Here is a 21,443-nt window from a genome sequence, read left to right on the forward strand (position 1 = left end):
GAAGAAAAAACTCAGGGTAGCTGATGTTTTCTATCCCCCAATATCACTTGGGCAGGAGCCTGAATAGCTGTCTCTTAGTAATGCTGTCAGTATCTTTCCTAGAGTAATGACATTGAGTCATATTACTAGAGGCTGAGCTTAGAAGCGTTTAGATACGACTTTTTCTTGAAGCGCTGTCACTATCCTTGGTTAGAGCTAGAGGTATGTGCAAGATTTTGCTAGGACATTGGGCTAGAAGTGTTGATTGTAAGACTGCAGTACAAGTATTTTGCACCCTGTACAAATTGCCAAAGAAGTAGTGAAGTTAAATAGACTAAGCTGGCATTTTAAAATTGAGCTTTACTGTCTTCAGGCCAAATCGTGTTTTCCTGATGTTTGATACTGCACTGTAGCCATTAAGACTTGCTCTTTTTGCATCTTACTGCAACAAAAATGATTTGCACTGCATGTAGTTGCAGAGTAGTGAAAAAATGTGTGCATTCACATAGCAGTAGAGGCCACTATACACCACCTTAAATCAGCCAATAGCTATGGTAGTTCATGTGGTAGAAGCGAGTGGAAACAGACTTACCCTTCCTGTATGTTTTTCCACTAACAAAGCAACAGCTGTTCTGTCTTGTGAGCAGAAACTTTTACATGTTATTAAGTTCTTCAGTTGCCAGTAGCATTATGTCAGCAGCTGAAAGAACATAAGTGTATGGAGAGTCAAAAAACCCCAAACCAAATTTGGGAGGAAAAAACTGGGGAGAGTGACTGTTTTGAATTAACTTCTTGTGTGTGTGTGTTGTGTTTTTTTTAAGGTCCAAGCCTCCTTATAGTGCTTCATCTTACTCTAGAAGTTTCTATACCTACTCCAAGTCAAGATCAGATTCTTCCCCCTCTCGCTCCCCCTCTCGATCATTTTGTCGTTCCCATTTGCATTCCTACTCGTGATCGCGGCTGTATCCAAGAAGAGGCAAAGGGAAGAGTCGTAACTATTGTTCTAGATCAAGGTCACCTGGTAATAGAGCTGGAAATTACCCTGAAAAATCTTCTGGAAGAGCGAGCCATGTCATCAAAGATCCTACAAAATCAAAAGAGAAGGAAGTGGAATATCCACAGGATGATGGCAAAGGAAATAAACATAAAAAATACCAGAAGAGAAGAAAAGGAGATGAGAATGAAGGATTTCCTTCATTTTGTGAAAAGTCTCCTCGAATGGAACCTCCTGCGAAAAAAGTGAAGGAGGAGTTGCCAAAGACAGGCAGTGTTGAAACATCTTCCTCTCAAAGGGGTGAGAAGGTTCTTGGTACCCCACAGAAAATTCACCCCAAAGTGACAAAAGATCACCCAGAAACCAGACCAGCGAAGGAGGAAAAGGCAAAGAAAGACCACAAGGAAAATGACAGTGAGAGTAATGTATCTGCAAAAGATGAGGAAGCTGCAGGAAAAAATCCCAAAGACCCGAAAGAAAAGTCTGTTGATAAGGTGAAAGAGGATACAGCAGCACCTGCTGCAGTTGACCAGCCTGAAGCAAGCAGAAGTCAAAGCCGTCACAGTGTTAGCTGTAGTCAAAGCCCTTCTGAGAGTCAGCCTCGAAGCCACAGCAGCAGTGCCAGCTCAGGAGAGAGTCAAGACAGCAAGAAAAAGAAAAAGAAAAAAGAGAAGCAGCAGCACAAGAAGCATAAGAAGCACAAGAAGCATAAGAAACACAAGAAGCATAAGAAACACATTGGAAGCGAAGCGGAATTGGAAAAGAGCCAAAAACACAAACGCAAGAAGGAAAAATCGAAGGAGAGCAAAGATAAAGATAAGCAAACCGTGAAATCTGTCACTACATAGAATGAGGGATATTAAAAAAATGACTTAATTCCTAAGTCATCTCTATTAAATTTTGTTAAAATGTAAATGAATTCAAGCGTTGCAAATAGTGACATGGAAGACCCTGTGCTGCACTTAAAATATTGCTGCTTGATTATTTGATTTTTACATCAGAGCTTTATAAAAGTGAACATTTTGAACAGAATTGTGAGTTGTGGCCACGTATCATGAAAGGTTTTGCTGGGGCATGTTATTTTTGTTAATTAGTTAATTAGTTTGGGTGGAGTATACTGCAAAAATTTTCACAGCTGAATTTTTTTTTAATTGCCTGGCAGAAGAAGGTGGTACCTGTTATAAAATAGCAGCAGCAAAATGCTTTGCAGAATACATTACAGCCCTGCTATGTCACTTTTTGGTTATAGTAAGTTTTCAGTAAACTAGCCAACGTGATGAGATTTCCAGTGATAGCTGAACATGAGCAGAGAAGAGACTAGTGACAGAAAAAAGGTACCAGTAAAAGCTTGCTGGTAGCTAACATGTACGAAAAATAGCATATCAAGGGGTTTAATTTTGAAAAGACAGGTAGGACTTTAAATCCTTTGAACTGATGCAATGTGGGGAGGTGCTGCCAAGAGGCACGGTTTTTTCATGTGCCAAGTGGCCTTGGTTTTATATTGTAAAAGGTAGTATGTGGCCCCAAACATAGAGCCGCTATTCACAGCTGGTCCTGACTATTTTAGAATAACGTTCAATACAAAGCTGTCACATTTCAACCTTGTTCCAGTTTGTTTGGAAAGCTGCTGTCATTTGCCAGCAGACATTTACACATAGACTTTAGGATGCCCTGTAATCTGTATTTCCTCTCATAAGAATGCTGATCACCAAGGTGTTTGTGTTCTTTAAATAGAAGCTTTATTAGTAGTATTTTCATATGGTGGTGCGGTGCCATGATACAGAGCTCACCCTTCCATTAAATGTGGGGTTCAGCAGATGAGTTTGGCAGAAGAAGAAAACCCACTAGAAAGGCAGGCTTCTGCTTTAAACTACTTTGAACAATGACAGGAAATCTAGAAAATGTAAAATTAAGTAGCTTGATAATTGTAAGGCAGACGTAATTTAAAAAAAAAAAAAAAGGTGGCAGTGGTGGGTGTTGCTCAACTGTCAGAAAGCCAGCATGGTAAGAAACACTTCTCGTTGTGCATTAAGGGCATAACATCGTGGTAATGACTGAATTTAAAGACTGAATTCAGCAGTGAAAGCCCTCAACTGTTTGGCTATGGGATTTGCCCCAGAAGAGTTCTCTTTGGAAGTACGATAAATTAAAGCAGCGTTTATTTTAGAGCCTCCTGCTTGCGGAGCCTATTTTGTTCAGAAAGTGTCATTGTTTATATGTGTTGTTACTGGGGTATTTAGCAGTACAGAAACAGTAAATAGTAATAGTAATAATTCATCTTGCTTTTCAGTGGGGGTGACTATCACATTTTAAATACTGGGTTAGAGATGGAGCATCCTGTACTTCTGACGGTTAAAACAAGAACAAACCAGAATCGGTACTGGATTTCACTTCCTGTAGTTTGTGCCTTTCCATGTCAAGGCATTCTTGGTGGACTTCAGGTGTTTTCTGCGCAAGGTAAAGCAGGCTTTCCAATTAAGCCACTCCAATTTTTACTTTCCAGAATCAAAAAGCACAGGACCGTAACAGTCTTTAAAAATGTGCTCATCTAGCATTTCCTATGTGTGGTCCAGGGAACTGGTATCACCAAAGTAAACACCAGATGTATGGGAATTGAAGGCAGCCTCAGACTCTCCCTTTGCCTAGTCTGTGCTCGTGATGGTGAGGCCATTGAAAACTGAAGATTTCTTTTGGACCGTTCTCTGTGAACATGCTTTGGCCTGATGAAACACAGAAAATTTAGGACTCGGCGAAGTGGGATTCTTACTTCCGTTGGAAGGTGTTAAGTATGCTTTATTATCAAGGTTCAGAATACTTAGTAAATTTGCGTGGGAATAAAATTTTGGACTTTTTTCTGGAGTAGCTCCATCAAACCAGGCAAAATTGTGTATTTTTATACAACCTTGTGCTGAAGAAGCCATAGTCGATGTCTGTCTTGTGCTCTGTTAAACTCCCCTCTGTTTTCAGAGCGCTATAGCAGCATTACTGATGATTTTTCAGTCTCCTGTGAATTTAGTTTACTCTGCACGTGGAGTTTCTTATGATTAATTTTTCCAAGTTTTTTGAGCTGAAGACACCTGGAATGCAGTTACGCTCAGGCCCGAGTAGGTAGTTTTTACTACAGTCATGTTTAGAAGTCTTCTGGCGGGATTTCTGAAGTGTTGATGCAGTGCCTACAGTAGTGTGAAGGGATGTATCCGAACAGGGCTCTCTGGGTGAGGGTAGATACTGGAACGCATTTGACTTCAGGTGGTGAAGTACAGTTAAGATGGTTTTAACCACAGTGAAGGACAGCATGCTTACAGAGCAAAGGAAGCTTTGACTGTTGTTCAGACATAAGAAACAGATGTTGACTCAGTGACTAAATTTCGTATGTTCCTTCTGGAACAATAGTGCTTGGCCATCATCTGCTAAAGGTAAGTGTGGCCTGTTCCACATGTGTGAAATGATCACAGATCCCTGTGTCTGTCTTCAGAGAACACTTGGACGAATATCCCTCATCTCCCCTCTTCAGTTGAGGCTAAATGTGTCTGGTTTCAACATAGTGATAGGCAGCAACTCTTAAGCTGGAAAAGCTCAGGCATGACAAGAAGCCCACCCTGATCTGATTGATGTGGTAGAAAAGAAGACAGAAAAGGAGCACGGCAAAGGCAGCCGTTAAAATAGCGGCCGAAAGCTGGTCACTCCTGCATCCAAGGTGAGCAAGTGTGGGCTGGAGAGCCCAAGGGCTCTGCTGCTAAGGCTAGCCACAGGTAAGCAACAGGTCCTCTTCAGAGCAGGTGACACGCAATGCAGTCTTTCAAAAGGACCTTGGTAATTGCTGTCAGCCGGAGTCCTGTGACAGGGACAGTGGGGCCATCAGCCTGCAGCTCGACAGCGGTTACAAGTGCCACTGAAACACTGTTGATGGCGGATGCTGTTCTGTGGGTTGCGTTTGGGGGTTTTTTTAAGCATTTTGTTGAGCTACAGTTATTTCTTTGTGATCAGGTGAGGGGATTGGTGCTGATCTTCTCTTTCTGGAGCACGTCCTGACCTCCTTTGTCATCCAAAGCTTTCCCCTCTGTTCCTGAGAGGAGTGATGGCCACAATGGGGAACGACTCCCGTAAGTAACGGCTTCACCAGCAGGCTTGGGCTTTGTGAATCCCCAAAGGCAACGGACGTGGCTGGTGCTCCATCCCTGCATGTGCTGACAACCTAGAGTGAATTCTGGGGCATTTCCTGATAGCAGCCAGACTTAGCCAGGTGCTTCCAATTAGACGCAGGAAAACGCTCCTCTGTCACTCCTCTGCCACTAGTACAAGACTTTGAAAGATGACCTCGCTCGTAGAAAGATCTGACATCGGTCGGGTTACCTTCTGTGCTAGACACTTGCTTGTTTTCATCAATTTACAATCAGGAACAGGGGAGACTTGACCTGCTAATCCAATTCAAGTCTCGAGAGGGAAAGGAAGGTAGCCCTGGGCACAGAAATCGGAGTGTGGGCTTGTTGGACTTTTGGCAAAATAAGCAGGGGAACAGCCTATTTTCCAAAACTGTTTCTTGACCAGTAAATATCAACGGCAGCGTTAGGCTTCCCCCAGTGTTTCTGGGTTGGAGGTTAGAGTTGGTTGTCCTGGGTGCTCCTGTACAGAACTCGACTTTTAAAAATGCTTTTGTGCAACAAAATCGTGTCATCTCTTTTCAAATGTCATTTCCCTGCAGTCATTGCCAAGGGAATGGCTCCGCAACAAAGGATCCTCTTTCCCCCGGAGAAGATTTGCATGGATTGGCAGCAAAGACAGAGAGCTGGAGCGGGACTGCACAACCTGGGCAATACGTGCTTCCTCAACTCCGTCCTGCAGTGCCTGACGTACACAGCCCCTCTGGCCAACTACCTGCTCTCTCGTGAGCACAGCCAGTCGTGTGAGTACTTTTAGGAACATTTCCTGGTACATCTGTTGGGCACTTCCCCAGGATTCCCAGCATCTGGAATTTGATTTAGGAGAAAAGCAGCCCTTCTTTGTCAACCCCACGAGGAGTTGTTCTTTGAACGCTCAGGCCTAGAAGCCGCTTGTCTTATCTAGGTGTGTTCATCTTCAGATAGGCACTTCTTTCTAGCCCCAGGTCTTGGTCCCTATTCCTGCAAGTCAAACTCTCTGCTTACTGCACAGAAAACTTCTGTCAGTTAAGCATCCCTCTGAAGAAAGTTTTCTACACACTAAAATGTCCCAGGCTTGTTGGGTTGTTGGCACCTTGGGAGGAGTGGAGACTGTTCTTAAAACTTCAGGATCTCCATGAGGTTTCCCATCGCTATGGCTATTTTGCTAACCTGAGGAGCTTGCTTCCCTCCCTCCCTCTTCAGGTCGTCAGCAAGACTTCTGCATGATGTGCGTAATGGAAGCGCATGTTAACAAGGTCCTGCATTCCTCAGTCAGTGCCATCCAGCCTAGCGCTGTCATCAACGTCCTCACACGTAAGTCATTTCAGGTGCTTTTACAGGTTTTCTCCCCTTCTTGTAGGAGAGAATTACTAACTTCTTCTTTCTTAGGAATAGGAGAAGATTTCCAGCTAGGCAGGCAGGAAGATGCCCATGAGTTCCTACACTATACTGTCGATGCCATGCAGAGAGCTTGTCTGAGTGGAAGCAGCGAGTAAGCACAAGCAAATTACCTTTTCAATGTTCCCGAGCCCTTTGGACTCCTTGATGTACTCGCACCAAGGAAAACCTATGCCCAGGGCTTTCACACAAAGCAAGACTCTTGGAGGAGATCACTCTCTGCCTTACCATTTATTTCCAGATTGGACATGTCTTCTCAAGCAACTACCATCATCCATCAAATATTTGGGGGCTTTCTGAGATCCAGAGGTACTTTTCCGCAACTATTGCTCAACTTGGAATTGTCTGTGCCCTTCTGTTGGTCTGTGATAAACAGCCGATCGTGTGACTGGCGTAGTAGGTATGAAGGACGGAAAGTGGCACAGCCAGTGACTTCCCCTATCGCTGAGCATTTTGATTTGCCTTCCAGTCACGTGCTTGAGCTGCAGAGCAGTTTCCAATTCCTACGAGGCTTTCCTGGATGTCCCTTTGGATATAAAAGTAAGAGGGTTTATAGCTGTGTTTCAAGACATCCCAAGGCCCCTGTAGCTTTCCGGAATCCATGCGGTTGACTTAAAAACGTATACTGCGAACACAAGAGAGCTTGGTGGAGGGTCAGAAGTGGAATGAGCTGTGTTCTTCTGGGGAGGCCATGGCAGTGGTCTCCTTGTAGGTGCTGGCTTTAAGCTGGACAAGTACGAATTATCCTCTCTGCACCCTTGACGTACTCTCATCCTTCTTCCTTTTGCCCTCCCTCAGCACCCCATCTGGCTCCCAGGCTGATGGGTTGTATCATTTTCATTATTGATGACCCTGCGGTGCCACAGGGAAGTAGCTCCCGATAGCCCCGGGAATCCCTCAGGAATTCAATTCCCTGAGGGAAATGTTCAGCATCATACCCTCTTTCTGCCTCCTTCTGGACACTGCTTGTGGGTTCACAGTGCGCCTCCTCAGCGTCAGCTGCCTGGGTCTTCTTGTCAACTCCTAGTAAGTGTTTGGGCAAGGGCATTGCCCGCAGCTCACTGCTCTCCTTTCTCACTCCTCCAGGCAGCCTCTTCTGTCACTGCAGCTCTGGAGGACTTTGTGAAACCGGAGCAGCTGGATGGTGAAAACTGCTCTAAATGTAGCAAGTAAGATGATTACTAGCGACACAGTAGTACTAGATCCTGCGGGAAGGGGCTGCATGTCATTGAGCAGAAGTCATCATTTCACATAGGCTTAATGCACAATAATGAGACGCAGCTTTTTTTTAATCTGGCCTTATGGTACTGAATAGCCTTAAAATAGTGTAAGGATGTGTGAGACATGAAAGCTTGTCTGGTCTTCTTGGGGGAAAATTGGGTGCATTTCAGCACTTGGCTCTGTGCTTGCTTTCAAGATGTGACAAGATGGTTGCCGCCTCCAAGAGGTTTACAGTCCATTGCGCGCCCAAGGTTCTCACAGTGTGTCTGAAGAGGTTTGAAGGTTGCACCGGCAGGAAGATCAGCAAGGTGTGTATGCCACTGGAGGGCAACTTCCCTTTCCCGGAGCAGGAGATTTCCCAAAGCAGTACGCTCTTTCACAAGCTGTTCATGTTGGGTTTTTCGTGTTCCCTTCCGAGGAGAGGAGAGTTCTGGTGGGAAGACAAGCATGTACTCTGCTCCGACAGAGCTGCTTTGGCTGGGAACAGTTTCCTGCCAGCCAAACCATGCCATGTTGAAGGCTATTTCATGTAGTGCTTCAGGATCGTTTCTGAGCCCTCCTGGTCTCCCTGTAGGTTGTGGAGTATCCCGAGTACTTGGATCTTCGGCCACACATGTCCCAGACAGCTGGAGAACGGCTCCTCTACACCTTATATGCTGTCTTGGTGCATCATGGTGACAGCTGTCATGCAGGACACTATTTCTGCTACACAAAGGTAAAGAGCAACTTCCTTCCTAGCAGGGAAAAAATGTGTGCTGGGGAAGACAAAGCTTCCCGGCAGTGTAACTGGTGGCCAAGGTTTGGAGGGAGAAGGTCTCTTTAGGGGCTGGATTGGATTTGCGTTGGTGTAGTCTTGGTTCTCCGCCTGTGTTTTTGTGGAGAAACCATGCGGTTCATCTCCAGAGACTGATGCCTTTCTTTGCAGGCCAGCAATGGACTGTGGTACAAGATGAACGATATGGCTGTGAATGGTTGTGGCATCGAGACAGTTCTCAGGCAGCAAGCCTATTTACTGTTTTATGTCAGGTGATGACAAGTATTAAAATGTGTTCAGAATACGTTTCCTTTTCCTGGCTTTGCTATTTTTCTTCTCCTCCTGCATGCTTCTCTTCCTGTCATAGGAGACAATTATTACCTGCATCCTTCAGTGCTGTTGAATGTGAACTACCCCACGTCAGTCCTTATCTTCCCTTGCTGGGCTTCAGGCTGCTGCCCTGGTGTAAAGTGCTACTTGTCTGCTGTCTGAAGCTGGCTAATGTAGAGAAGAGTAGTTAAAGGGGGCCTACAGGAAAGATGGGGAGGGACTTTCTATCAGGGAGTGTAGTGATAGGATGAGGGGTAACAGTTTTAAAGTGAAAGACGGAAGATTTAGATTAGATGTTGGGAAGAAATTCTTTACGGTGAGGGTGGTGAAACACTGGGAGAGTTTTCCCAGAGGGGCTGTGGATGCCCCCACCCTGGAGGTGTTCAAGGCCAGGTTGGATGGGGCTTTGAGCAACCTGGTCTAGTGGAAGGCGTCCCTGCCCATGGCAGGGGGGTTGGAACTAGATGATCTTTAAGGTCCCTTCCAACCCACACCATTCGATGATTCTATGAAATGGAGGCCGTAGGGATGATAAAGACGAGGACTTGCTCTGACAGGGGCAGACCTGGTGGGTAGACCCCAATCAATTTTCCCATTTGTAGTCTTGGTTACGTCTTCTGTCAGTTGTCAAAACCGCTCCGAGAAAATGACTGAACCCCAGAGAAAGCTGCAAGAACAGCCCTAAATGCAGATCACTCTTTTTTTTCTCCAGGCGCTCTGATTTGAAAACGGGAGAAAGGGTGCCTTCCTCACTGGCACCAGCATATGCCTGTTCCTCCCTCAGTCAATGGGGGGCCGACAGCAAGCAGGAGGATTCTGTGGGACCACAGGGTCTGCCTCCTAGGACTAAGGTAACCTGGGGAGGTGGGTCAGGGCACCAGCTGGACAGCAGATTTCTTTCTGGGATCTTGGCATTGCTCTCTTCTCCCACCCACGCTGCAGCTTTCTTCACAGCCGCAAGGCTGCTCCCTCTCAAAGCGTCCCACCTCGATCCACCCCATTTGTCCGCCTTTGGCCCTTCTGCCTTTGCAGCCCTCCAGGAGAGCCTTTGGGAGGCCCTTAGCTGTCCCCTCCCACAGCTTCTGGGGTTTCCCCACTGTTCAGGTCCTTTCAGGAGGAAAGGGCAGGACCTTTGCACAGCTCTCTTTGCAGGACACGGCGGTGGGCATGGAGGACTCTCCAGAGGACAGCAGCTCCTCTGCACCAGCCAGCACCAGCCAGCTAACCCAGGCAGGTGCACGGGAGGCATCTGCAGGCTGGCCAGGCAGGCTCAGCATCGCCTCCTACGTGGGCTCCTGCTTGCATCGCTTCTTCTGCGGCTGCCTAAGGCTGGTGTCCAGAAGGAAAGCTGCGTGCCCGGTCCGCTCTCCACCATTTGCCCCTCTGCACGCTGTGCAAGAAGACAGCAACAAAGAGGAGCAGGGATTCAGCCCTTCTTCCCGCTGCCAGAGGAACGGTGCCAGGGAGAGGGCCCGGAGCAGATCCCCGCAGTGGGGAAGAGATGTCCGCAGCTGGTTGGTGGACACCACAGACTACGACCACTCAACAGGGAGGAGGAGGAGGAGGAGAACTAGTCCTCCAAGTCATGATCACACTCCCAGGGATGATGCTGCTCCAGGGCCCTCCAACAGTATCTCCCAGTCGGGTCCTGCACCCAGCGCTGCTCGGGAGCAAACCCTGCCAATGCAGAAGCAGAGCAGATCCCTGCGGCAGGGCTACGCTCTCCGCAGCCGGGTTTTGGAGACCACAGACTACCACCGCTCAGCAAGGAGGAAGGGGAGGTGGAGAGCAAGTCCTCCACGTCATGACAGAGCCCCAAGGGATGATGCAGCTGCAGGGCCCTCCAATGCCAGCTGCAGGCGGGCTCCCACACCCAGGGCTGCTCGGGAGCACGCTCAGCTGTGGCAGAGAGAGCGGAGCAGATCCCCACATCGGGGCTATGACCTCTGCAGCCGGTTTGTGGACACCACCGAGTGTGACCCCTCAGCAGGGAGGAGGAGGGTTTCAGCACCGCGGAGATGCACATCAGGCAATCACTCGGGGGTGCTGAGATGGTGACGGGGGCAGATTGTCGACCTGGATGAGGGAGGAGCATGGCATCTGACTGTGGCAGTGCCGGAGAGGAATCCAGGAATCCAGGAAGCATCAAAACTTCCCCCAGCAGGGACCAAGCTGCACAAAGGGCACCAGCAGCCCACCCTGTCCCTCCTCCCAGTGCTGCCTCTGGCCAGGAAGAGCTCGGAGAGACCTTCCAGAGACTTGGACAGCTCTGCCGGCTGGCCTGCCTGCCCACAGGTCCCTCCAGGAAGAGCTTTAATCCGTGTTCAGCTTTTGGGATCGCCTTGCAGAAACAGCACTCGTTTGGACCCAGCAGAACAGATTTGACATTATCAACACTTACTTGATTGGATCATATTCATGGCAGGACTGGATCATCATAGCTTTTATTTTACCTTCTTCAGAAGCACTGGCTTCAGCCAGATTGGCAGTCTGTTTAACAGGCAATTATTTGACACACCCATTAGAAACACGTTTAAGCCCACACAGCCAAAAACAACACCGCTCACCCAGTCCTGTAAAGAGCAGCACAACACTACCTGAGGTTGCATGGAAACAGCTGCTTATAGAAAATACCGTTGTCCTGAAGATGTTCTGGGGACCCCTTACACCATTATTACATGGTGTTTGTGTGCGTGTTAACCTACTTGACAAGAGCATTCTTGGGCACTCAAAACCTTAGGCTCTGTTTGTACCTTACAGAAAGACTTGTGTAACCAATCCAATTGTCTTCCAAGTGGACTGAAGCTATGTGTAGACAACATTACATGATCCAGTATTTTGAAGGTCATTTTTAAGCTCCAGCCTATTTGAAGAAGACATCCACTGTACATTTAATTGAGAAAGATGCATGCAAGTATCCTTCTTTACATTTTGCAGCATTAAAGGGACACACAAGAGTCAGGGAAGTTGTTTTTGCTTGCTGAAATGCAGCTTCCGACACAGAAGCATTAAAAGGAAGCAAGCTTTTTATAATCCCTCAGCAAGACAAAAGATTCTCGTCACTACAGACTCGAACATCATGTGCTGTAGGCAGTCCACACTGCATGTTTCCCCCTCTACTAACTTCTTCATATTAAGTGATTTAACTACAGTAAGCACAACCTGCAGTTTCTTCCAGTTGACTGTGTCCTTTTAACATACAAATTGTAATATCAACCTTATGCAGAACTAGATCTTTCAAATTATTGAAGCCAGCTGTTTTTTTGAAGTAGTATTTGTTCCAATGTTTTTATTTCACACTAGTCCAGATCCAAGCAGGGTCTAAGGGAGAGGCTGTAAATGATGTGGACCTTCAAGCACCTAGCATTCAGATCAACCACTCATGGTTTTGTTTTTATATGCGGTCATTGCCAAAAGCATCCAGCTAGTTTCAGCATTCTATTAAATGGATGTTTCATAGACACCGCTTTTTCTCCACAGCAACGTAATCCAGATCAACATCTATGAACCCAGGCATGCGGGGGAGGACCCAGGCGTCCGGGGATGCAGGCAGCAGGAGGACCCGTTCATCTGGACGTGCAGGCAGCAGGCAGCCCCAGGTGTCCGGGTAGTGGACCAGGGTGTCCAGGGGTGCAGGCAGCCCCAGACGTCTCAGCACAGAGGCAGCAGGCAGCCCCAGGCAGCAAGGAGTGCAGGCAGCAGGCCGCCCCAGGCAGCCCCTGCCTGCAGTCCTGTGGATTCTCCAGCCCCATACAGACCATATAACCCCCCCCCCGGGGCCATATAGACCCTAAACCACCCCCCCACACACCTATATAGATCATCCCAGCCCCATAATACCCCCGTGACCGCCCCTCCAAACCCCATACAGCCTCCCCAACCCCATATAGAACATCCTTCTCCATAAGAGAATTGGGGGAAAAAAAGTCAAACTCGTGGGCTGAGATAAGAACAGTTTAATAGCACAGAAAGCAAGAAACTAATAATGATAGTAATAACAACACTAAAATGACAATAATAATAATAATAATAATAATATTAATAGGATTGGAATATACAAGTGATGCATGCTTGGGTCCCCTCCCCGACTCCTGGGTCCCCTACCAGCTCCCCGAAGAGGAGGTGACCGATGGTGCTGCAGATGTAGAAGGGAAAAACCTCAAAGGGGGCCAGGGGGGCCTATGAGAGACTGAAAGAGTTGATGTCTCAAACACTGCGGTGGGGCAAGTTCTGCTCAACTGACCGACTCCGCATAACAAGGAACCCCAGGGCAAAAGAAGCGGATCAGCACCCATCAGCAACAGGAGGGGGGGTGCCGGAGGGTGCACAGCTCCCTGTTCTGATGTGCTGTTCCGGCACACTGAGCAGCACAGCTCACCCTGCATGGCCAAAGACCGCGTCTGCAGGGAGGGGGAGCTTATTCCCCAAACGACCCCCACGCCCAAAAGCTCACAAACTGATCAGGACACCTCATGAGTTCGAGCGCCCACCCGAAGGAGAGCCAAGGATGAGCACACAAACTGAAGCCCCACGTCGTGCGCAAGCCCACCGGGACTGGAGCCCTCGGCTGACTGGCCCAACGCTGGACCCAGGACCGGTGACATCTTTCTCTTCCTTTTTCTCTCTCTGTCTTGTTCTCTCTTTCTTTTTGCTTTCCCACAATCCCTACGCCTCATCCCTTTAGGCACAAACCGCTGACCAAGCCTGGGACTAGGAGTGGATTCAGCTGCCCCCAGGCTCCTCTCTGAGAAGGAGCCTAGAAAGCAAGGGGGTCTGCTCTGAACCTCCTGACCCAACGGGGGGGATCTCTTTCTGCCCTGAAGTGATGGACATGGGCAGCTCTCCTCCCCCAGCCCAGCACCCACACCCCGAGGGGACGGAGTCAGGCCCTCTCAGGAGACACCTGAACCTCGCTCTCCCCCTTTGCCTTTTCTCCAGCATGGGCACCGCTTGCACACCCCCAGTTTTCAGGACTTGTCTCCCACTTATGGCTCCCTGCAAGACTGCTCAGTACCTGGATTCTTTTGAAAAAAATCATACATCCTGGTGTGGTGGGCTTCCCCGGGGCTGGCCATGGGGTGCTCTGCACAGGGGGAGGAGCGCTGGGAGGAGGTGCTCGTACTGCCCAGCAAGGCAGCCTAGAACGATGTTCTGCCTGACTGCTGTACCATTCAGTCGCAACTGCAGAGCAGAATTGTGATAAGACTGGGTTTGAGGTCTGTCCTTTGCGTCATCTGACATGCTCCGAGAAGACCCTCGCGAGTCAGGCCTCCACGTCAGCCTCAACGGGATCCGCTGTATTTGGCCAGCGTGACTTTAGATGTACTCCAAAGGTGTTCCTCCCCTTTGCTGGCAGTCTGCAAAGCTTAACCCATTTCTTTTTACAGTATTATTAATATTTCGTTATACTCTGTTCCATTTTTAATGCCAGCCTGCTTACCAATATCACATTCCTTCCGCTCCTTCTCCCACCCAGCCCCACTCCAGCTTTCCGCTCATTTATCATCTCCAGGGTCTGGGGTGGGGAACACTGCTCCAGCCCCGCAGCCTCTGCCACCCCGTCAGCCCTCCTTGATGTGCTTAGCGCTGGTCGGCCATCCTTTCCAGCACCCCCTTCCCTCTCTGCCCAGTCCATCCGCATTCAGGGCAGCATCCCCAGTCAGTTCAAGGACAACCCTTTGCACCTCACGTCCCACCAGCACGTCCCCATTCTGGTGGGTGAAAGCCTTCTTGACAGCCCCAGCTGGGAAACCAGGCTGATGCGGGGACAAAGGGGTCCCTCACTGGAGCGCAGGTCTCTGACAGCTTCTCTCACAGATCCAGCGCTGGTCCCAGCTCTGTGCGTTATACCCCGACGGAAACGGCCAAAACAGCCAAGGACGCACTGCTTTTGGCCAAAATGTATTTTTTATTTACTCTAAAAAAGACTCATCTTCTGAGGTACAGTATCCCTGTTGGAACTGGTGACAGGGACACCAGAAGTGGTTAGGCTGAGGTGAGTCAAGAGAAATCGAATTGTCCACTGAAGAGGTATCGTCGGTGAAAGAGCAGCTGGGACAAGCGGGCAGAGGTGAGGGGTCTGCGCTTGCGCTCTTGTACAGCTGCGTGAGCTCTGCCACAAAAGGGTGCGGTGATGGGCTGGAGCTGTTGTTGAAAGTCCCATTTTCTTGAGCAACCTCAACTTTTCTTGTTCCTTCTCCTGACTCTGCTTTGCCTTTATCTCTAGTTGCATCTTCACTTTTCCGGGCAGAGTCAGTATCAGCTTGTCCCAGTGCTGCTTCATCTCCCTGGCTCCTTCTGTAGAAATGGGTTTCAGAAAAGACTACTCATTGATAGGAATTAAGAGGCCAGGTAAAAAAATCTTACAGCAGAAATCTCAGCAGAGTACTGCCAGCAGCTGCCTTGGCACTCCAGGATACTCTAACTGCAAATACCCCATTGCAGCAATAACTAACTCTGGGGAAAAGCCAACTCACGGGTCTCTCTTCCTCAGCCGTGAAATGACTATGCAAGATCCAACTAGCCCAGACAGCACCACAGCCAAGGCTACTGCGGTCACTGGGATATAGTACTTGTGCAGCAATTCGTGACCAGCAGCCTCAGACCTTCTCCCAGCATCTGCCCCTGCAGGAGAAAAGACAACGCCACACATTACTGTGCTCTGCGCTATGGATAGTCTCACAGTGTGCTTCACATGCCCAAGAGATTTGTTTTTCAGTGGTTGGTGCCTCTGGCTCTGGTGTCTTAGCGCCAGAGGACAAGAAGGATCGCTTAAACTTCTCGGGGAGAAGAGCCCACGTGCCAGTGAGCAGTTGCACCAGCACTACCTGTCTGTTCCTCCGGGCTGCAGGCCAGGGCTGTGTGCTGGGGACCTGCAGTTCAACCAATGAACGGCACTGCAGGGGTAGAGCAGAAACGCTCCTGTTTTCCCAAGCGGACATCTCCTGAGCACTCCCCTTCAGGACGTCCCAGAGCCTGAAAGATGGGAGCCAGCCCACGGGCTATTGCCTTGCTCCTGCAGTGCCACCTGCTTGTCACCCCCGGCCCCGATGCACACGCTGTGGGGAAGGCTTGCCCCGGGAGAGCGTGGCGCAGGGCTGGGTTGTAGCCCTCAAATGGCCTCATGCCCAAAAGGGCAAAGTTCCTAAATTCCTGGGAACTGGGTGTGGCAGGAGGTGAGCAATCTCTAACCACGTCCAGAGAGGTCTAAGAGCATCTCTCTGGCATGCTGCTGGCAATAACCTCCACACACCAGAGACGACAGTCGTCCTCAGAGAGCCACTCCTGGCTTCTTTGACAACACCTTCTCTGCACTAACACTTCCAGGTTTGGCTGCTGACATGATGTGCAAGAGCGGGCTCCGGGGGAAGAGCCTGCAGGCACACAGGGATTCTGACTGGTGACACCGGATGACCACGGGACAGCAATTACCTGGCATGCCAGTCTCTTGCATTGCCTCTCTTTCTTCATCGGAGACTGGCATGGTGTGCCTGCTTCCCTTCTGAAAGGCCTCCTTCTGCACAGTCTTACGGTTGGTCTCTGTAGAAAGCAAGCGGGACAATTAGAAGCAACCATTCCTCATCAGGAAGACGATACCTTCACGAGGCAATACTCCCCAAATACATTAATAAAGCTTAGAAACAAAGCCTGGGCTTTTGGGAGTGCATCTAGTCCAAAGAATGTGACGTTCACAGCGAAAAAATTAAGCACATGACACTTTTCACTCTACCAATACAGACAGCAAAACCTGACCTGCTGGGAAACGGGAAATTGCACGTGTGATCTTCTTGTTCACATTACATGTACTGCATTTTTGGCAAACTGCAAGATGATGCTAAATTGCTTCCTTCAAAGAGGATGGGAAAAAGCCGCAGCCAGCTCAGCTGGGGAAAGAGGCCTTCTGAGAAGCACATCCCACCGTGCCAACTCCAGCACACGGGAAGGGGAACAGACACACACGGTGGACTGAACCCCAAGCTCTTGCAACCATGTTCTGGGCACTTTCACAAGCGGCAGTGAAGTCCCCCAAAACAACAGGAAACCACAGCCAAGTTTTCTGAAACACAACTAGAAATGGAGAGCTAAACCACCCAAGACTGAATTAACTGAACGATCCACTTAAGGCCGCCTTCAAGTGAGGTGTCCGGCCTCAAGCTGGGTGTCCGGCTGCGACCCACCCCTGACCCCAAGGTGTCACCGAGAGTCCTCAGACATCAGGGAGAGCAAAGGGGCTGGACCAGGCTGTGAAGCCTGGGCTGCTCCAAACCCGGCCGGAGGATCGATCCTGCCTGCAGCCCAGGCAAAGCCTGCTGATCCCAGCGACCGAAAGCTGCTTGCGCATCGTCTCCACAAGCCAAGGGCCCTCTCCTCTCCAGCGACTGGCAGGGTGCTGGCCCCCTCATGGCTCATGAGCAATTAGCTCCTCCGCACGTGCCTCACACGCTCCGGGAGCAGCACCAACAGTCACACTCATCCTACCACAGCTATCAGTCTGCAGGCTGAACGTCAATCACAAACAAATGCCTGCAGAATCAGCATCTGCACCTGACTTCCAACATTAGGAAAGGGCAGCCAAGATTTCTTGGGACGTCATTCCTGCCTTGAACTTGCCCAGCCGCAAACTGGGCTGTGCATGAGCTGAACAGAAATTCAGCACACACTGGTTCCTGACATCTGGATACCAGCATCTGCACAAAGCAGCTCTGACCAGTAATGGTACAACTGGGGCAGCAGCTGCCTCTGGGACTCAGCCAGAACCACAACGGGTAGCAGACGCTGTGCTGGACCATCTCTGTGGCTCATCAGCCCAGGCAAGGCATGAAATCGAGTGCCACTGCAGCGACGTTCTGACTGATCCCTTCCTGCTGTGCAGGCTACAGCACGTCCACACATGAATCTAAAACCTCAGCTTCCCAAGCTGTACGGTTAACAGAGTGAAATACATTAACCAGGTGCTGCTTTCTCCAAGTCTTTCAGGATTTCCTTTGGAACTGCAGATATCTTTTGGGAATAGTTCCCTATTTTAGCTTTATACTTTTGTCTTTGAGGACATTAACAGGAAGTATGAAGGTAAATGTCACATGAATAAAATATTGAAAATGAGCGCTTATTCTGTCAAGTCAATAAAGACTGACTACTCACCCCTGGGATGCCAGCTGGGATTCAGCCCAGGATTCAGCCAAGGAGCTGGAAAAGCCCTCCGTCTGGCCACATCTGCAACCAAACACCCACGAGAAGTTACCATCACGTGTTCTGATCTACATCGTCATAACTGAGTAGCAGAACATGCAAGGGGATCACGTAATGTCACGGCATGCACATGCAGGTCTGTATTCTCACACCTGCAGAGGCACCTGGCTGACATTCGGACTTTGAGCTGGCAGCTCTCAAAGAAGTGAAAAGCCATGACGTACCCATGCGACCTGCCTGTGGGTCAGCCCTGAAACCCAGCCAGGAAGCTGGATAACCATCGCCTGCAGCCACATCTGTAAATGAACATAGGACAGAGCAGCTCCCGTGAAATACTTCAACATACTTCTTCAGATCTGAATGACAGTGAATGCAATTCAAACACAGGATTACTCCAGAGCACTCCTCTCTCCCTTCCACTCAGGAGCATCTTGCAAACATTTATCGGGTGCCTGCAGTGGCCACTAACCAGGCATGGAACTGTCGGGAGAAAAGACTCCCTGGAGCTCACACCAGCTCCAAGCTCAACCCCGACGTGCCCGCTGGCTTTGCGGCCAGCCCTAGAAGCAGTGCAGGGGCGGAGAGGCTGGCAAAGACAGTTTAGCAAGGCAGAGCGCCCCGGGGCACATCACTGAGCCAGACCCATTTCCCTCTCTGCTCTTCTGCGTGCCTGAGCATCAGCCAAGAAAGTAGTAAGCTAAATTTCACAGGAACAGAAAATTAAAATGTAAATGCTCATTCACTGAAGGGCCTTACCTGTGGGATCGCCCCAAGGCTCACGGACAGGCTCAAGTTGAGAAGTCAAGTAACCCCTGTCTCCACGGACAGCTGTAACCAAGCAGAGATGAAAAACGTTCCCATCGCATGTTGTGATCTACCTCTTCCTTAGTGACCCGCAGTGACTGGAAGGGGGTCAGGCAACAACACGGGACCCAGACGCGGGCTGAGACGTCCAAAGCTGCAGAGGGACCTGGCTGGGACCCGGCAGCTTTCAAACCTCTGTCTCCAGCCCATGTGCAACACCCCTCAAGGACCAGATGGACAAACATACGGCCTCTCAGGGCCTTCTCACCAGACCTCTCACACACACAAAAGGAAGCCCACACTAAAGTGGGAGCATGTAGCCCCAGAGGAAAAAATGATCATTCGCGATTCTTACAGAGAAGAGCCTGCTGGCCATTGGAAGGCTGGACTACCACAACAAAACATTAACAAATAACAAACCAAATATTAAAAAATACAAAAGGCCAATAACAAATGAAGACTGAATACTTCTTACCTCTGGGATTCCCCCCAACCTCAGGAACAGGATTCCACTGAGCATCTTGATCAACATGGACTGCGGGAACCAAACAGGTAATCAAACACAGGTGTGGTGGTGCAGCCCCCTGAGCCACTCTGCGATCTCAGGATAAACCATGCATGCTTTGGGAAAACCCCCTATTGTGCTGTTATCTTGGTTGTAAGTGCAGCGCCTTTAGGGCACCAGGCAGCCCCTGGCCACCCCTGGCCCATCTGCTGCCCGAACTATGTGTCAGAATGACTCAGCACAAACTGTGGCCAGAAGGTAAAATAATGACCAAAGCCAATCATCTCGAGACCCTATAAACAGCGATCCAAGACGAGACCTTTGGAGCTCTCTGGGACTGCAGCGGGCTGTGTGACCCAGCACCTCCCCTGAGCTGGGACGCCACCCAGGGTAGATTTTGCGAGGATTGAAAGATTGTCGTCCGTCGACGGTTTCGCGAGGACTTAAGGGCCTGATTGCACGAGCTTTACTGACCGTCCGTTGACGAATGCCGGTACATAAAAGCGAGTAATTCATGAAACTCATGAAAGGGAAATTTTAATCATAGGTTAACCTCTGTGTGTGTGTGGGGGGGGCGGCGTAAAATTTGGTTCAGAACCGTTGTATCTGTGCGTGTGCATTTGGAGTTTGGTTCGGAACTATTTGCCTGTCTCTGTGTGATTTGGTTCGGAACTATTTCGCCTGTCTGTGTGTGGTTCAGAACCGTCTTCTCCGTCTGTGCGCATGCGTGATTTGATTTAACCTCCACCTGTGTGCAACCCTGCTGCAAGTTTCGGGCGATCCTTGCCATTTTCGAATCCTTAAGTCACAGATTTCATTGTAACAAATTCCATCGAATCACTCTGTTAAAGTGGCTGAGGAAGCCAACACCAACGAACTGGAGGAAAAAGCGATCGCCCACGCTTCTTGGGGACAAGAGCCTGTGAAAGGCTGCGCCAGCGCTAAACCCGCGTGCTCCTCTGGGCTGGGGACCTGCGGGTCATCCAAGGGGAGCAGAGCTGCAGGACTAGAGCAGAAACGCTCCCATTTTCCCGAGCGGATGAGTCCTGAGCACGCCCCTCCGGGACGTCCCCGAGGCTGAAGGCCAGACCCACGGCCCTGGGCACGGCTGCAGCCAGTCCGGGGAGAAGCGCTGCCACGGGCTGTCGCCTGGCTCCCGCAGCACCACTTACTCGCCACCCCCGGCCCAACACACATACTGGGGGCAGACTGGGCCGGGCAGCAGGGAGGGCCCCGCAGGGACTCAGCGCCGGGTTTCTTACCCCGCACCGCCGCTCCCAGCTCCCCTGCTTGCCCAGAAAACGCCCCCGAAGCAGCTGCAGCCCCTCTATGCCTCCCCACAGGGTGTCTGCCTGGCTCGCTCAGCCTGGCCCAGCTGCTCTCCCAGACCCAGCCCTAGCCCCGGCCCCACTGCTGCCCCGCTGAGGTGCGGTGGATGCCACGCTGCCCTGCTCGGAGCTGGGTGCTGGCCCCCTGCCCGCCTGCCTACCTGCTCCCTGCGCTCGCCTTGGAGCAGCCTGGGCGTCCCAGGCTTGCAGGGCCAGCAGGAGGAGGCAGGCGAGGACCACGGCCCCCCAGGCTCGCGCCATGCTGCTGCCGCTGCTGCCACAGTGTTGCCCGCAGCTGGCGCAGCACAGCATGTCAAAGCGGGGCTCTGTGACCTCACAGCCCTGTCGGGCCACCCCCTCCGCCAGGCCTCCCCAGCGCAGCCCCGCTGCCAGGGCATTACTGAATCGGCACACTATGGCATCTCCTGGTTCTACACGAGTGTGGAAGAATCATAGAATCATAGAGTCATTTAGGTTGGAAAAGACCTTCAAGATCATCGAGTCCAACCATCAACCATGCCCACTAAACCATGTCCTGAAGTACCCTGTCCACTCGCTTTTTGAATACCTCCAGGGATGGTGACTCGACCACTTCCCTGGGCAGCCTATTCCAATGTTTGACAATCCTCTCAGTAAAAAAATTTTTCCTAATATCTAACCCAAATCTCCCTTGCCTCAACTTGAGGCCATTTCCTCTTGTCCTATCTCCAGCCACCTGACAGAAGAGACCAACACCCACCTCACTACAACCCCCCTTCAGGTAGTTGTAGAGAGCGATAAGGTCTCCCCTCAGCCTCCTCTT

At 50.1% G+C, this 21,443-nt stretch overlaps 3 protein-coding genes across 3 annotated transcripts in view; 2 read left to right on the forward strand and 1 right to left on the reverse strand.

The window, feature by feature from the left end:
• Positions 1–4,869, forward strand: part of LOC128135758 (E3 ubiquitin-protein ligase RBBP6-like) — a 29,793-nt gene extending 24,924 nt beyond the window's left edge. The window contains 2 exon segments of the mRNA XM_052774821.1: positions 801–1,539; positions 4,801–4,869. Coding sequence (XP_052630781.1) covers positions 801–1,539; positions 4,801–4,869 — 808 coding nt within the window.
• A 191-nt stretch (positions 4,870–5,060) lies between these two features.
• Positions 5,061–13,000, forward strand: LOC128135759 (ubiquitin carboxyl-terminal hydrolase 42-like). The gene is made up of 12 exons (XM_052774822.1): positions 5,061–5,076; positions 5,676–5,876; positions 6,316–6,426; positions 6,502–6,604; positions 6,752–6,819; positions 6,980–7,050; positions 7,597–7,679; positions 7,928–8,039; positions 8,306–8,446; positions 8,657–8,757; positions 12,296–12,422; positions 12,923–13,000. The coding sequence occupies exons 1-12, from the start codon at positions 5,061–5,063 to the stop codon at positions 12,998–13,000; spliced, it is 1,212 nt and encodes a 403-aa protein (XP_052630782.1).
• Positions 13,001–14,598: 1,598 nt separating this feature from the next.
• Positions 14,599–21,205, reverse strand: LOC128135785 (uncharacterized). The gene is made up of 8 exons (XM_052774855.1): positions 20,803–21,205; positions 19,284–19,343; positions 18,761–18,832; positions 18,229–18,300; positions 17,957–18,028; positions 16,247–16,354; positions 15,292–15,439; positions 14,599–15,112 (listed from the first exon to the last, which is right to left on the reverse strand). Exons 1-8 carry the CDS (start codon positions 20,951–20,953, stop codon positions 14,728–14,730), a joined length of 1,068 nt encoding a protein of 355 aa, XP_052630815.1. The 5' UTR covers positions 20,954–21,205; the 3' UTR covers positions 14,599–14,727.
• Between the last annotated feature and the right edge of the window lie 238 nt (positions 21,206–21,443).

The sequence above is a fragment of the Harpia harpyja genome, chromosome 24, assembly GCF_026419915.1.
Source record: "Harpia harpyja isolate bHarHar1 chromosome 24, bHarHar1 primary haplotype, whole genome shotgun sequence".
In the NCBI taxonomy this organism is placed as follows: domain Eukaryota; kingdom Metazoa; phylum Chordata; class Aves; order Accipitriformes; family Accipitridae; genus Harpia; species Harpia harpyja.